General features: G+C 43.0%; 1 protein-coding gene across 3 annotated transcripts; it reads left to right on the top strand.

The window, feature by feature from the left end:
• Window positions 1–120: 120 nt before the first annotated feature.
• On the top strand, window positions 121–11,660 carry sona (SON DNA and RNA binding protein a). 3 transcript variants are annotated; one of them, XM_087804053.1, is made up of 10 exons: window positions 121–309; window positions 1,757–1,839; window positions 3,026–3,221; window positions 3,325–3,392; window positions 3,468–5,273; window positions 5,598–6,504; window positions 7,961–8,466; window positions 8,536–8,999; window positions 9,062–9,149; window positions 10,736–11,660. In XM_087804053.1, exons 2-9 carry the CDS (start codon window positions 1,812–1,814, stop codon window positions 9,134–9,136), a joined length of 4,050 nt encoding a protein of 1,349 aa, XP_087660179.1. In that variant the 5' UTR covers window positions 121–309; window positions 1,757–1,811; the 3' UTR covers window positions 9,137–9,149; window positions 10,736–11,660. The 3 variants fall into 3 exon arrangements, with proteins under 3 accessions (XP_087660179.1, XP_087660178.1, XP_087660180.1); XM_087804052.1 differs by having other exon boundaries at window positions 3,292–3,392; XM_087804054.1 differs by lacking the exon at window positions 1,757–1,839 and having other exon boundaries at window positions 3,292–3,392.
• The last annotated feature ends 1,822 nt before the right edge of the window (window positions 11,661–13,482 follow it).

Below are 13,482 nucleotides of genomic sequence, written 5' to 3'. Positions count from 1 at the left end.
CCAATTTATAAGACACCTATTTATAAAAGTTTTAAAATCAGAATATTTATGATATTTTACTGCGTTTTATAAAGAATACAACTAAGGATTTATCTATTTATTATACGAAGAATAAAGAAGGTTGCCAGGGTGACGACGATGCCGCCGTAGAAACCGCGCAGCATGGCATGCTGGGATACCTTCGGCCATCATGGCGGACGAGTTAGCAGGCTAGCACAAGTGATGATCAATTGTCTGGATTCGCTCACGTTATCGCCGCAATATTTGATGTTACCGGTGCGCGGGCAGCTATAACGGGACCCCCCACAGGTAAATATTCGCTTCTGCACCCGTAATAGTCGCACGAATCTCGGATACAGACGTCAGCGAACGCGGGCATCTTAACAAAGTGGACACTTAGCATGCGAGCTAACTGTTAGCTAACGGCTGAGCTAGGCCGCGGCGTGCAAGTGACGCGATTAACAAACCGATGTTTCTCCCGCACTCGTGTTTTTGAGAACAAATGCACTTTATTATGAGCTTCGCTTCTTATGCGAGTTGTATTCTGGGATGGCTCGCTGGAATCCCACGAGTTCCGATCCACGGTGAAGCGCATCCTCGCCGGCCTGCTGGTGTTACCTAACGTCATTGATTCCCTTAAAAGTTTTCCCTCCATGTGTGTGTTCACACGAGCTGCTCTGGTTTTACTTTGTATCTATTATTGTGTTTCTCATCTCACTATAATGATTCACGGAGGGGCTGAACGTGTTCGTCACTTAAACGCCACTAAAGGTTAAGTTGTTTTAAAGACGAGTTCCATTATTAACTATTGTGGTTTAAGTGCTTTGTAATCGTTGTGGTTACTATCAATGGGAAGAAAAACACAAAACTACATTAAAAGTAACAAACTTGATTTAACAAAACCATCTGACCTCAAGATCGACTATTTTACTAATTTCGGTATTTATCGGCTGTTTGACTTCCATTATGTATTCGTCTTAATAAAATACAAATAAAGTATCGAAAACCTAGTTAAAATCACTAACTACCACATTATTTAAATCTTAACAATATTATTATTGGAGGATCTTAATGAATCTGTGATGCTTTTATTGCATTCATGATAAATCTGAATGGATGTAATAAAAACACTGAATTGAAACAAGATATGTAAATGTTTAACTAAATAATTGATCAATATATAAAACATTTCTCTGCGGACGAAGTTGAAAAAAGCCACAAGGAAGCGCTAAAAAATTCTGTTTGTAGATGTAGATCGTACTTTTTTCTTATAAAATTAAAAGCTGCTTTTGTGTATCCTTGCTATTATTTATCAAAGAGATATTAAACTCGTAACAGAATTTCAACTATGTATGTTTAAATTGGTCCATCTAAAATAAACGTTAATCCATTCATTTGCTTTTCATAGTTATGATAAAATTTCTTGTTACTTACAAAAATATTTATTAAATCATTTACCATTATATTTAAAATGGTTAGCTATCATTTGTAAAAAAAAAAAAACGAACACCCCAAAGTAATAAAAAATAAATCATGAAATTGTGAAATTTTGGGTCAATACTGATCCTGTAATTTAAACAATGAACGTAAATAATGTTCATAGTTTAACTCCCCAATTGTTCAAAGATTATTCAAATTCGACAAAGATAAATGTCATTGAGCCTGTATGTACTTGCATATATTTATATAGAAATGGATAATTTCTCTCGTTCTTTACACGTTTAAACTGTTTTCTTTTTCTGTGTCTACTTTGCAGATTTAAAGGCTGCACACGTTTACAAGGCTCTCTCAAAAAGCTGGCTGGAATAACAATGGAATGTGCAGTGGACATACCTGCTGGTAAATCACATCACTCCATATGTACTCAAACCTTAATTATAGTTGATTAAATTAAATTTGTTTAATAGATTCGAAAGTTCTAAAAAGAAAAAACGGTGTTTAAATTATACTTCAAGTTAAAGTACGTATGAAAAATACGACTGGAATCGGCCGCTCTTAGGGAGATTAGGGCTGAACGATTATTGAAAAAAATATTATTGCGATTATTTCTGCGATTCTTTCTTCAATGTCCTCTTTTTTAAGCATTTTTTAAAATTAAAACGATAAATGATTAACTTTACATTAATAAATATTTGTCTTTGATTCTGAAGATAAAGTGATTAAGTAATTTTATGCAAGAAAAAATAATCATACCTTAATAAAGGGAGAAGGTTTATCTAGTTACTCTAATTACACTTGTGAACAAACATAACATATTCACTTCAAATACTAAAAACTAGTGTAAAAATGTGTCAATAAGTCATACAAACTTCAGAGTAAAGAAAAAGGGAAAACACTAGTCAGTCATTCTTTTTTTTCTTACTGCGTATTTTTGTTTCTCGTGTTTTTAAGTGCATTTCCTGTCATACACAATAATATATTATCATTTACACAATATGAATTGTGTGATTGCATAACTTTGATGAGCACACACAAACACGCCGGTGCTGCGAACACACGCACGGACAGAAACGAGAGCAGCACACACTCGATTTAAATGTACGAACCGATGTCGGGATGTAAAGTTGTTGAAAAACCTTTTTCTTATTCTGTTTCTTATGCTGCTCTTTAGCATCTCTAGACGTCAATGATCAACGGGTTAAAGCGTCAGCGCCGCTCGCAACTCATCTTGACGGCTCGAAAATTAACTGAACTTTAAATAAAAGCGCAACCTCTGCGATATAAAAATTGCATTTTTGAATATCGTGATTAAATCGCGGGTTTGTGTATGACTTTCTGTAAAGATTTGCTTTACAGAATTCTTCCCATTGGTAGGAAGAAGTGCAATTTTCACTGATCTTAAAGTATTTAGTGTATGATATGAGTCCTTTTCTATTTATTCATAATTGGTCTTACATTTTCATAGACTTTTCTCTTCCTTCAACAAAAAAATTAAAAATACCACTGAATTAATGAAGTTGTTTATGTTATTATTCTAAATATTTGTGTGACTGGGATTAACATTATTTTTTATCAACATTTACAGGAGAGGACGAAGTGCCAGCAAAGGAAGAGGTGAACGCTAAGGAGGCTAGTGAACCACACAAGAAAAACAAGAAGCACAAAAAACACAAGAGCAAGAAAAAGAAAAGAAAAAGGAAGGGGGAAAAGGATAGCAGCTCAGAATCTGACGCAGAGTCCGAGATGGAGCCACCGAAACCTGTCCGCACCACTCGAGCAAGGTAAGTGTGTTGGATATGTATTTCTTTCCCTTTTTTTTATACTAAATAAAGTTTCTGTTTTTGGGTTGAGACATGACCTCAAATGTCCGTCTCTCTTGCACAGTGCAAGGCTTGCAGCGGCAAAAGTAGAGACTCCGCAAAAGGAAGATGGAAAAAAGGATGGAATTACAGGTAGAACTTTCTCACCCACTCGTGTGCTTTTGTTTATTTAATGAGCCCCTTTTTCATCCTTTCCTGGCGTAATAGGTGGTGAAGTGGAGACAAAATCCAAGAAGGCTAAAAAACACGCTGCTAAAAAGAAGAAAAAGAAGAGGAAAAAAGATGGGAAGAAATCTCCTTCCCCTTCACTGTCCGAAAGCAGCTCGGCTTCAGGTTCTGAGTCTGATGGAGAAGGTGCTAAAGGGACAGCGCAGGTCCCTCCGGCTTCAGCCCCTAACCTTCAAGAACCAATCTCGAAATTGGCGGCAAAGGGCAAACGGGGAACAGAAAATGAAGTTGATGGCATAACGCACATCACTGAACCTCTCTGTGAGAAGGAAGCATCAGCCATGGACATTACTCCAAAGAAAGAGCATACGGTGAACACCAATGGATCAGAAAAGGAGTTGATTTCATCCTCAGAGGACCATGATGAGATCTCACAGGCAGCAGCTCTCAAGACGGAGGGAAGTTTAGCAGATGGTGCTTTCACAATTACCCAAGAACTTCCTGATATTATACCTAAACAGGCGACGACTCCGAGGGACGATTCAATCCAGAAGGACCATTCCAATTCAGTTCAAAGTACAAATGTCAATGAGAATTCTTCCCCTCAGTTAAAATGTGCCTCCCCCTCTCAAATGCCAGAAATTAAAAATTCTCCTCTATCGTCACCAAAAATCCTGAATCAGCAGGTTGAGGATCTAGTTGTAGCCACAGCGAACCAGACTGAAATTTGCCCAAAATCGTCGCCAAAAGAAAATGACTCGCCGCTGAAAAACGAGGAGCCGTCTCGCTCTTTGTCCCGTTCCAAGTCCCCTCCGTCTCAGAGGAAGACATCAGTTTCACCAGTCAAAGACATGGGTCCTTCAAGATCCACGTCTCGCTCGCCTTTACCAAAGAAAAAGGTGTCAAAATCCCCAAGGAAGTCCAAGAGTCCCAAACGTCGGAGAGAATCTTTGTCAGTTTCCCCAAAACGAAACAGAAGTCCCCACAGCTACAAAAGAAAGTCTTCAAAGTCCCCTAAACGTGGTGCACGCAAGTCCCGATCCGTCTCCAGATCTCCGGGGAGGAATCGGAGGTCCAGGTCACGATCCCGTGGAGGCCTGATAGGTTCTCGCAACAGGTCCCCAAAGCGGGGAGGTGGATCAAGCAGGCGTTCCCGGTCGCGTTCTGTCAGAGGCCGTCGCTCAAGTTCCAGATCCAAGCGCCCTGTACGCAGGTCAAGAACGAGGACCCCAGTCAGACGAGGCGGCGGAAGACGCTCCAGGAGTTCCTCATTGCCGCGACGGAGGAAGTCTCCTCCCCCCAGGTCCCGTCGGTCTCGGTCACGCTCGGCGCGAAGAAGCAGGAGATCCCGTTCCCGTTCACTTAAGCGCAGTAGAGGCTCAACCCGTAAACGGACCAAATCCAGATCTCCACCACCTCGCCGTCGGTCAAAATCCAGATCTCCACTACCGCGTCGTCGGTCAAAATCCAGATCTCCACCACCGCGTCGTCGCTCAAAATCCAGGTCGCCTGCCAGAAGACGGTCCCGCTCCCCACCTAGGAAGCATTGGCCGACCAATCGCTCTAAATCTCGTTCCCTGACTCGAAGGCAACGATCAAAGTCACACTCACCGGTATCTATCAGAAAGCGGTCCAAATCTCCACAGAAGAGCAGAAGGTCAAAGTCTAAATCTGTTTCTGCTGGCCCTCACAGATCAAAGTCAAGATCTGTGTCAAATGGCAAGTCTCATAGTCCATCTCCTGTCCAATGTCCTTCTTCCCCTCCAGTCAAGAAGGTGACTCCTTTTCTTGAGGTCAAGCCTGAAACTGCTGTAAAAGCAGAGACAAAGATTGTAATAAGTCTGGGTAAGTCTGTTTGACATGGTTGTCGGACCTTTTGTTGTCATAACCTCGCAATTTTCTTTTTTTTATATACGTTTACATGATGTACTTTAATTCACTGATGATCACAACTTGGAAAACATCTCTCTAATGTGGCAAAATTATCTTCAGGTTTTTAAATACAAATTAAAGTAAAAGAATAATATCCAAACCCTGTTTATTAGTCGTATCATGTTCTTCTCAAAGAAAGTGATGCATGTTTTGAAAATTAATGCTAGAAAACGTCCTTTTTACACTTATTCTTAACAGTGAGATTTTCTGACTCTTGAATCTATCTTTTTCTTCTAGGTGGATGGAAACCAGTGCCCTTTGCTGAAACATCTCTTGTTCGGCCAGAAGATTCTCAGATGGACCCTCAGATAGCTCTGCAAACCTATTCTGAGATGGATCCGCAAACGTACCCGGAGATGGATCCGCAAACGTACCCGGAGATGGATCCGCAAACGTACCCAGAGATGGTACAAACGTACCCGGAGATGGATCCGCAAACGTACCCGGAGATGGAGCCTGAGATGCCTCCTCCGATGGGTCCTCAGGTGCCTCCTCCGATGGGTCCTCAGGTGCCTCCTCAGATGGAGCCTGAGACGCCTCCACAAATGGAGCCTGAGATGCCTCCTCAGATGGAGCCTGAGATACCTGCTCAGATGGAGCCTGAGATACCTGCTCAGATGGAGCCTGAGATACCTGCTCAGATGGAGCCTGAGATGCCTCCTCAGATGGAGCCTGAGATGCCTCCTCAGATGGAGCGTGAGATGCCTCCTCAAATGGAGCCTGAGATGCCTCCTCAGATGGGTCCTCAGTTGCCTCCTCAGATGGGTCCTCAGTTGCCTCCTCAGATGGGTCCTCAGTTGCCTCCTCAGATGGAGCCTGAGATGCCTCCACCTCAGGTCATTCCTTTTAGCTATAACCAAGAGATGGCTTTTCCTGCTGAGTCACCTCAACGAGAGAATCAACCAATCTTCAGCTTGGGAAGTAAAGAGTCGGCTGTTGGTCCAGAGAAGTTGGAGGGTTCTGACGGCTCGGATCATGAGGCCGACATGCCCTCACCGCTTAAACTGGAATCACAGCGACAGAAAAGTTCCTCTAGATCTCCGTCTCCAGAAAAGGTCAAACAAGCGCCTTTGCGGCGTTCACGCTCGACTTCCTCCACGCGAAGAGTCGAATCAAAGTCCAAATCCAGAAGAAAGTCGTCGAGGTTTGTAGAATCCTTTTTTACCTTTAATTATTAATTAATTTTAATATGGATTTAGACTAACCGAAAAAAGATGAACCTTGTGAATGATTCTTATTGGCTGAACTGACGGGGATCACAGATAAATCTGCTGTTCAGACGAATTCCACTTTTTTTCAAGCTTAAACAGGATTTTCAAAACGTATTTGAATTTCCGCATCAAACCGGCTCCTGGTCCAGCACACAACTTAACATCGTGTGGGCGAGTGATTGTTGCACAACGTCATGCTATCAGTTGTTTGGGCTTCTCCACAAATTGGAAATTGATCGCTAAACTTTACGGAACATTCCCAGGAACACCATTCAGGAAGAGGAAATAAACATCACCCTCATACTTCACTGTTAAAAATCATTTTTTTAAAATTATTTATAAGATCATTTGCCATATCTATTGTTTCTAGAAAACAAATAGAGTCGGATCGTCGTCCCAGAAATAAAATGGAAAGTTCAAGATTTGATGTAATACAATTTCGTAACATTTGAATGTAGAACTTTGTAGAAATATTTTTGATGTTATGAGTTGTGACTCATTCATGTCATTTTCAAAGATGACTGGTTTAAAAACATCATATTTATTTATAATATTAATCATGCAAAGGATGAGAAACGTACATGCACAAAAGATGGTTAAGCAGAAAGGACAGAAAAGATGATCAAGAGAAGGTTATTTTGAAACGAGTCATTTTAAAAGTCTGAAATTACCAGAGTTCCTCATCGGTTGAGGGAGTGAGTTCCAGAGTGTGGGGGCGGCATCAGAGGAGGCCCTTTCCTCAGGGGAGTGAGGAGGTTGGCAATGGGAGGATCTGTGGTGGGTCGGTCAGATGTGAGGGGGATCTTTGAGGGACATGTAGGTGAACCTTGTATTGTATGCTGAGTTTAATGGGGAGCCAGTGGAGTTCTTTGAGGACGGGGGCGATGTGGTCTCTGGAGCAGACGGTTCTGGATATATTGTAGTTTGTGGAGGTGTGAGGAGGGGAGGCCGTAGAGGAGGCTATTGCAGTGAAGGTCTATGATGCTATGAATCCAGAATTCCCATCAATGACTGTCATAGATCTCTTCTAGAAGATGTCGACTTTTAACACAAACGCAAAACATGCATGAACTATTTTTCTGCTAATAAATCTAATGGTTTGGGGATTCAAAAATAGCCCAAACTTGTCAGCTCCATGGGACAAAGCCCCCTGGTCACGCTCTACCTCACGACCCTACTGGGCGTTTTCAGCCCAAGACCGCCGGCTCACTTGCTATTTACTTATTGTTTTACAAATCCTCTAAATAAATATGAGTTTGACTGGGATTCCTGATCTGTGGATTTTTGTTTTATGCGTCACTACACCATCGTCTTCAGGTGTTTGTACGTCCTGAAGGAACTACTATATCTGCAGGACTTCATGGTGCTCATGTTTCCGTCTTCTCTCAGGTCTCCACCCCGGAGGAGGGAGTCTGTGTCTCCATCCGAAAGAAAGAAGCGTCGATCCAAATCCAAAAGTCCGCCTCGCCGACGCAAGGCCAGTCCGCGCCGGAAGCGCTCGCGCTCCAAGTCTCGAACAAGGGCGCGTCGATCCAAGACCCGGTCGCCGGTCCGCAAGAGGCGCTCCCGCTCGCCCGCCAGCCGCAGCAGGAGAAGGTCCAGGTCCCCGGACCGGACCAAGAGATCCAAGAGCCGCTCGCCAGGCCGGAAAAAAAGGTCCAGGTCTGGGGACAGAGGTCGGCGGTCCAGGTCTCGCTCCTCCGACCGCCGCCGCCGGTCCAGATCCAGGGGCAGAGGACGGCGTCCACCATTCCGGAGTCGCTCATTCGACAGGAGGGACCGGTGGAAGAGGGAACCGAGCCACTCCCCGGTCCTCATCCTCCGCAAACAGCGTCGCTCAGGGTCCAGGACTCGCCGCAGTCCGAGCAAGTCGCCGCCACGACTGACTGAGCTCGGTAAACGACTCTCTAGCTTGTGATTCTCACCTTGTTGTCCCGTGTTGAACTCTCTGCCTCCTTCCTCAGATAAAGACCAGTTGCTGGAGATCGCCAAGGCCAACGCCGCAGCCATGTGTGCGAAGGCAGGAGTGCCGATTCCCGAGAGCCTCAGGCCAAAAGCCATCCTCCAGCTTCCCCTGCCGACCCCGTCGCCCTCCCCGCTCTCGCTGCCTCTGCCCCTACCTCTGCCGATGGGCATGGGGATCCCCGGGATGGGGATGGCGCAGATCCCCGGGATGCCCACCATGTCCAACATCACGATGAGCGCCGCCATGGCGAGCATGACCGCGGCCACCATGACCGCCGCGCTGAGCAACATGGGCGCCCTGGCAGCCATGCCCCCCCTGGCCCCCCTGCCCTCCATCACCAACAAGCCGCCGCCCTCCTACACCGCCCCCCCCATCGCATCCGTCAACATGGACCACATCGAGGAGGCGAAGAGGAAGGTCACTCACCAGGCGAACATACACACCATCAAGGAGCTCACGGAGGTGCGTGGCGACGCCGAGGCCCGGCGACGAGTCTCGAGACTCATTGTGCGTTTGTGTTGCAGAAGTGTAAGATGATCGCCAACAGCAAGGAGGAGATGGCGAGCGCGAGACCCCACGTCTCCGACGACGAGAACTGAGACCCGACTTGAGGTAAAACCAATCTCTTGGGTTTCATGACGATGCAGATTAGTCCAGTAGATCAGTTTAATTCACCCTTTGATTCCTTTACATTTCTTTTGTTAACGTCTGATGTAAGGCTGCACGATATTGGAAATATGTGCTTGATATTTGATACTGGTGTCTTGAAGTGCGATATCGATATTAATGCGAATTCCTTTTCTTTCACCTAAAAATGTAGCCGCAAGTGCGAGTACTGTAGTGTAGGTCCGGGGGATTAAAGAAAGATAATTATGAGATATTTCCCTGTAGATTTGCACGCTTCAGTTTCGACATGATGGTAGAAAAATATCACTTATAACGCTCGTTAGCATACGGTGAAGACGGACAGGTTTGTTTGGAAGTTCACGATCTTCTAAGAAAACAACTGAGACGAGATGAAAAGTTCTTACAATATGTTGCTTTAACAAAGGAGGTTGAAAGAGACGAGTGACTGGATCACTAGTGTTTGACTAGATCATAAGTTAGTATTACTTCACTGGATCACTAGTGTTTGACTAGATCATAAGTTAGTAATACTTCACTGGATCACGAGTGTTTGACTAGATCAGAAGTTAGTATTACTTCACTGGATCACTAGTGTTTGACTAGATCATAAGTTAGTATTACTTCACTGGATCACTAGTGTTTGACTAGATCATAAGTTAGTATTACTTCACTGGATCACTAGTGTTTGACTAGATCATAAGTTAGTATTACTTCACTGGATCACTAGTGTTTGACTAGATCAGAAGTTAGTAATACTTCACTGGATCACTAGTGTTTGACTAGATCATGAGTTAGTATTACTTCACTGGATCACTAGTGTTTGACTAGATCAGAAGTTAGTAATACTTCACTGGATCACTAGTGTTTGACTAGATCATAAGTTAGTATTACTTCACTGGATCACTAGTGTTTGACTAGATCATAAGTTAGTATTACTTCACTAGATCATAAGTTAGTATTACTTCACTGGATCACTAGTGTTTGACTAGATCATAAGTTAGTATTACTTCACTGGATCACTAGTGTTTGACTAGATCATAAGTTAGTATTACTTCACTGGATCACTAGTGTTTGACTAGATCATAAGTTAGTATTACTTCACTGGATCACTAGTGTTTGACTAGATCATAAGTTAGTATTACTTCACTGGATATACTGAGCCGGCAAGACACGTCGTCATAGCAACCGAGCCTAACAAGCTGCACAGTTCACAGACGGACGGAGACGTAAACAACAACGAGACATAGAAGTACAAATTGACAACTTTACAGAATTTGACACTGATTGGTCGAAGTGCACATTTAAGAAATGCTTGATTTATACAATAAAAAAATATCGCACATTCATTTATGTATATCGCATGTGACAATATCGCAATATCAATATTTTATTAATATATCGTGCAGCCTTACACTGATGCCTTAAATATTTGCAGAATTCTGTGACTCTGCATTAAAAATGATTTCGTTTTAATTCGCTCAATTTCGTCCGACCCTGAAACTCGTCGGAACGCTACACTTGCTGCCGACATCGTCACGACCGCCCGCGAATAAAGGCGTCTGTATCCGCAGCTCCCGCACGAAGACGCCGGCGCTGAGACGTGGACGACCCTCATCGTCGCCTTCCATCGGCGGGACGGACCGAGGACGACCCTCGTCCCACCCTTCGTTGTCTTCGTCAAAGCTAGGCGTGCGAGAGACTCTCCCTCTGATACCACTGAAGAAAACCGGACAAATTAGTTTGTGCACAGTGTGAATGATTGTACATCGTAATTTTCACCAACGACCCCCCCGTCAGTGTTGCTGATATTCAAGCAATTCACTTGTGTAAAAAAAAAAAAAAAAAAAAACGACAAAAAAAAACCAACTAGTGACGCTCGAGCTTTTATAAAAGATCCGTTTGTTTTTACATTTCTGCTTTTCTCGAAGGTTTCCGTTCGTCCCGTGCTCTGCTGTAAATCCACCTTTTTCTTACCGTGACCCAGATCCGTTCGGCCCCTCGTCAGCTGTTTTTAACCCTAGAAAGACCAGATCGTCGGGTGAGTTTTTAGCTCTGATGGCCTCGGCTCCGGATGTTGTTTGGTCGAGGATTCTTGGAGACTCCATTTAAAAACTGCCGCCTCGTCGAGTTCTCGCCGCCGATGGTTATTTGAACGCCTTCGAAACTTTAGACCCTTCACTTGAAAATGACTTACCATCGGCTTTTTTTTTTTTCTCTTTCTTCTCCAACTGTGGAGCTTTAGACAATCACTTTCTTTTCTCTGCGTCACGTTCTCTCTTACGGTTCACGACACGAGACTCAAAAGTGAGGCCGAACCACATCCGAGCTGAAACCGACGATTCAAACTCTTCTTCGCCCAACACTCTGGAACATCCCGTAGGTGGTCTTTAGCTGTTTTAATGATTTAAAATAACGTTTTGTTTTTGTTTTGTTGTTGACCTCGCTTGCTCTGTACATAACTGTGTTCATTATTAAAACTTCAATGATCTGTACAAACCCGTGTGTGTGGTTCTCTGATCCTCAACAGAACCGAGTGGACTCGACCCCGAACACTTGCACACCAGCTCATCAAGAGACTTGAAAAAATATTTACAATCTCGTTTGTTCCTCTTTTAGATCTTCTCAGGAGATCACATGACGGCTGTTAATCCATTTTTATAATTTACAGTTAACATGCAACTATTGACAGCGATGACTGGGTACGAGAGGATACAGGCCCGCGGGTCAGACCTCATGTGGGTCACCATTATTGTGTGACTTCACTTTCTGACCATCACTTCTTATACAGGGACACTCTGGACAGGTGGCTGGACAGACAACCACTCACACCTACACACATGTTTAAGTCTCCAGCTCTGTATGTGTGTGTGTGTGTGTAAGTGTGAGTCTGTGTCTTCAGCAGTTTTAAAAGCTGATGTTTGGACATATTTTGGTTTGAAAACAAATGTAAGTAGTTACGACTTCGTCAAGAGTCATGTGGTCTGTAAATACTACAACACCAGAGTCAAGTACTGGACAATACTACACATATATACTTGTTACTACACTATCACAACACCAGAGTCAAGTACTGGACAATACTACACATATATCCTTGTTACTACACTATCACAACACCAGAGTCAAGTACTGGACAATACTACACATATATACTTGTTACTACACTATCACAACACCAGAGTCAAGTACTGGACAATACTACACATATATACTTGTTACTACACTATCACAACACCAGAGTCAAGTACTGGACAATACTACACATATATACTTGTTACTACACTATCACAACACCAGAGTCAAGTACTGGACAATACTACACATATATACTTGTTACTACACTATCACAACACCAGAGTCAAGTACTGGACAATACTACACATATATACTTGTTACTGCGCTATCACAACACCAGAGTCAAGTACTGGACAATACTACACATATATACTTGTTACTACACTATCACAACACCAGAGTCAATTACTGGACAATACTACACATATATACTTGTTACTACACTATCACAACACCAGAGTCAAGTACTGGACAATACTACACATATATACTTGTTACTACACTATCACAACACCAGAGTCAAGTACTGGACAATACTACACATATATACTTGTTACTACACTATCACAACACCAGAGTCAAGTACTGGACAATACTATAAATATATACTTGTTACTACACTATCACAACACCAGAGTCAAGTACTGGACAATACTACACATATATACTTGTTACTACACTATCACAACACCAGAGCCAAGTACTGGACAATACTACACATATATACTTGTTACTACACTATCACAACACCAGAGTCAAGTACTGGACAATACTACACATATATACTTGTTACTACACTATCACAACACCAGAGTCAAGTACTGGACAATACTACACATATATACTTGTTACTACACTATCACAACACCAGAGTCAAGTACTGGACAATACTACACATACAGTATATTGGTTCTCTATTAGTACTGTCTGGTGTTACTATTATACCAATATTTGATATTGAATTTAAAAGACTAAATATAGATAGAAATGAAAACTCCCTTCAATCCTGCAGCCACTGATGTATAACTTTCTTCTGGAGGTCGACGTCTACATGAACGACACGTCAAGTCGTCTCTTCATCAGTCTTCAGAGCTGCAGACCATCAGTGTTTGTGTGTCTCCATCACACACTTTAACACACACACGCCACTCAGACCTGTGTGTGTTAAAGTGTGTGTCTCCATCACACACTTCAACACACACACGCCACTCAGACCTGTGTGTGTTGAAGTGTGTGAGTTGCA

Source organism: Callionymus lyra, chromosome 12 (assembly GCF_982586985.1).
Source record: "Callionymus lyra chromosome 12, fCalLyr1.hap1.1, whole genome shotgun sequence".
Lineage (NCBI taxonomy): Eukaryota > Metazoa > Chordata > Actinopteri > Syngnathiformes > Callionymidae > Callionymus > Callionymus lyra.
The sequence above is the reverse complement of the archived record's forward strand: the minus strand, read 5'-3'. Positions and strand labels throughout refer to the sequence as shown.

Bases quoted from the DNA above. Each gene is read 5' to 3' on its own strand.
- sona (XM_087804052.1), top strand. From the start codon at position 1,812: ATGGAATGTGCAGTGGACATACCTGCTG. The intron at 3,393-3,467 runs GTAGAACTTTCT...CTGGCGTAATAG, and splicing joins AAAAAAGGATGGAATTACAG to GTGGTGAAGTGGAGACAAAA. The intron at 9,000-9,061 runs GTGCGTGGCGAC...TTTGTGTTGCAG, and splicing joins CCATCAAGGAGCTCACGGAG to AAGTGTAAGATGATCGCCAA.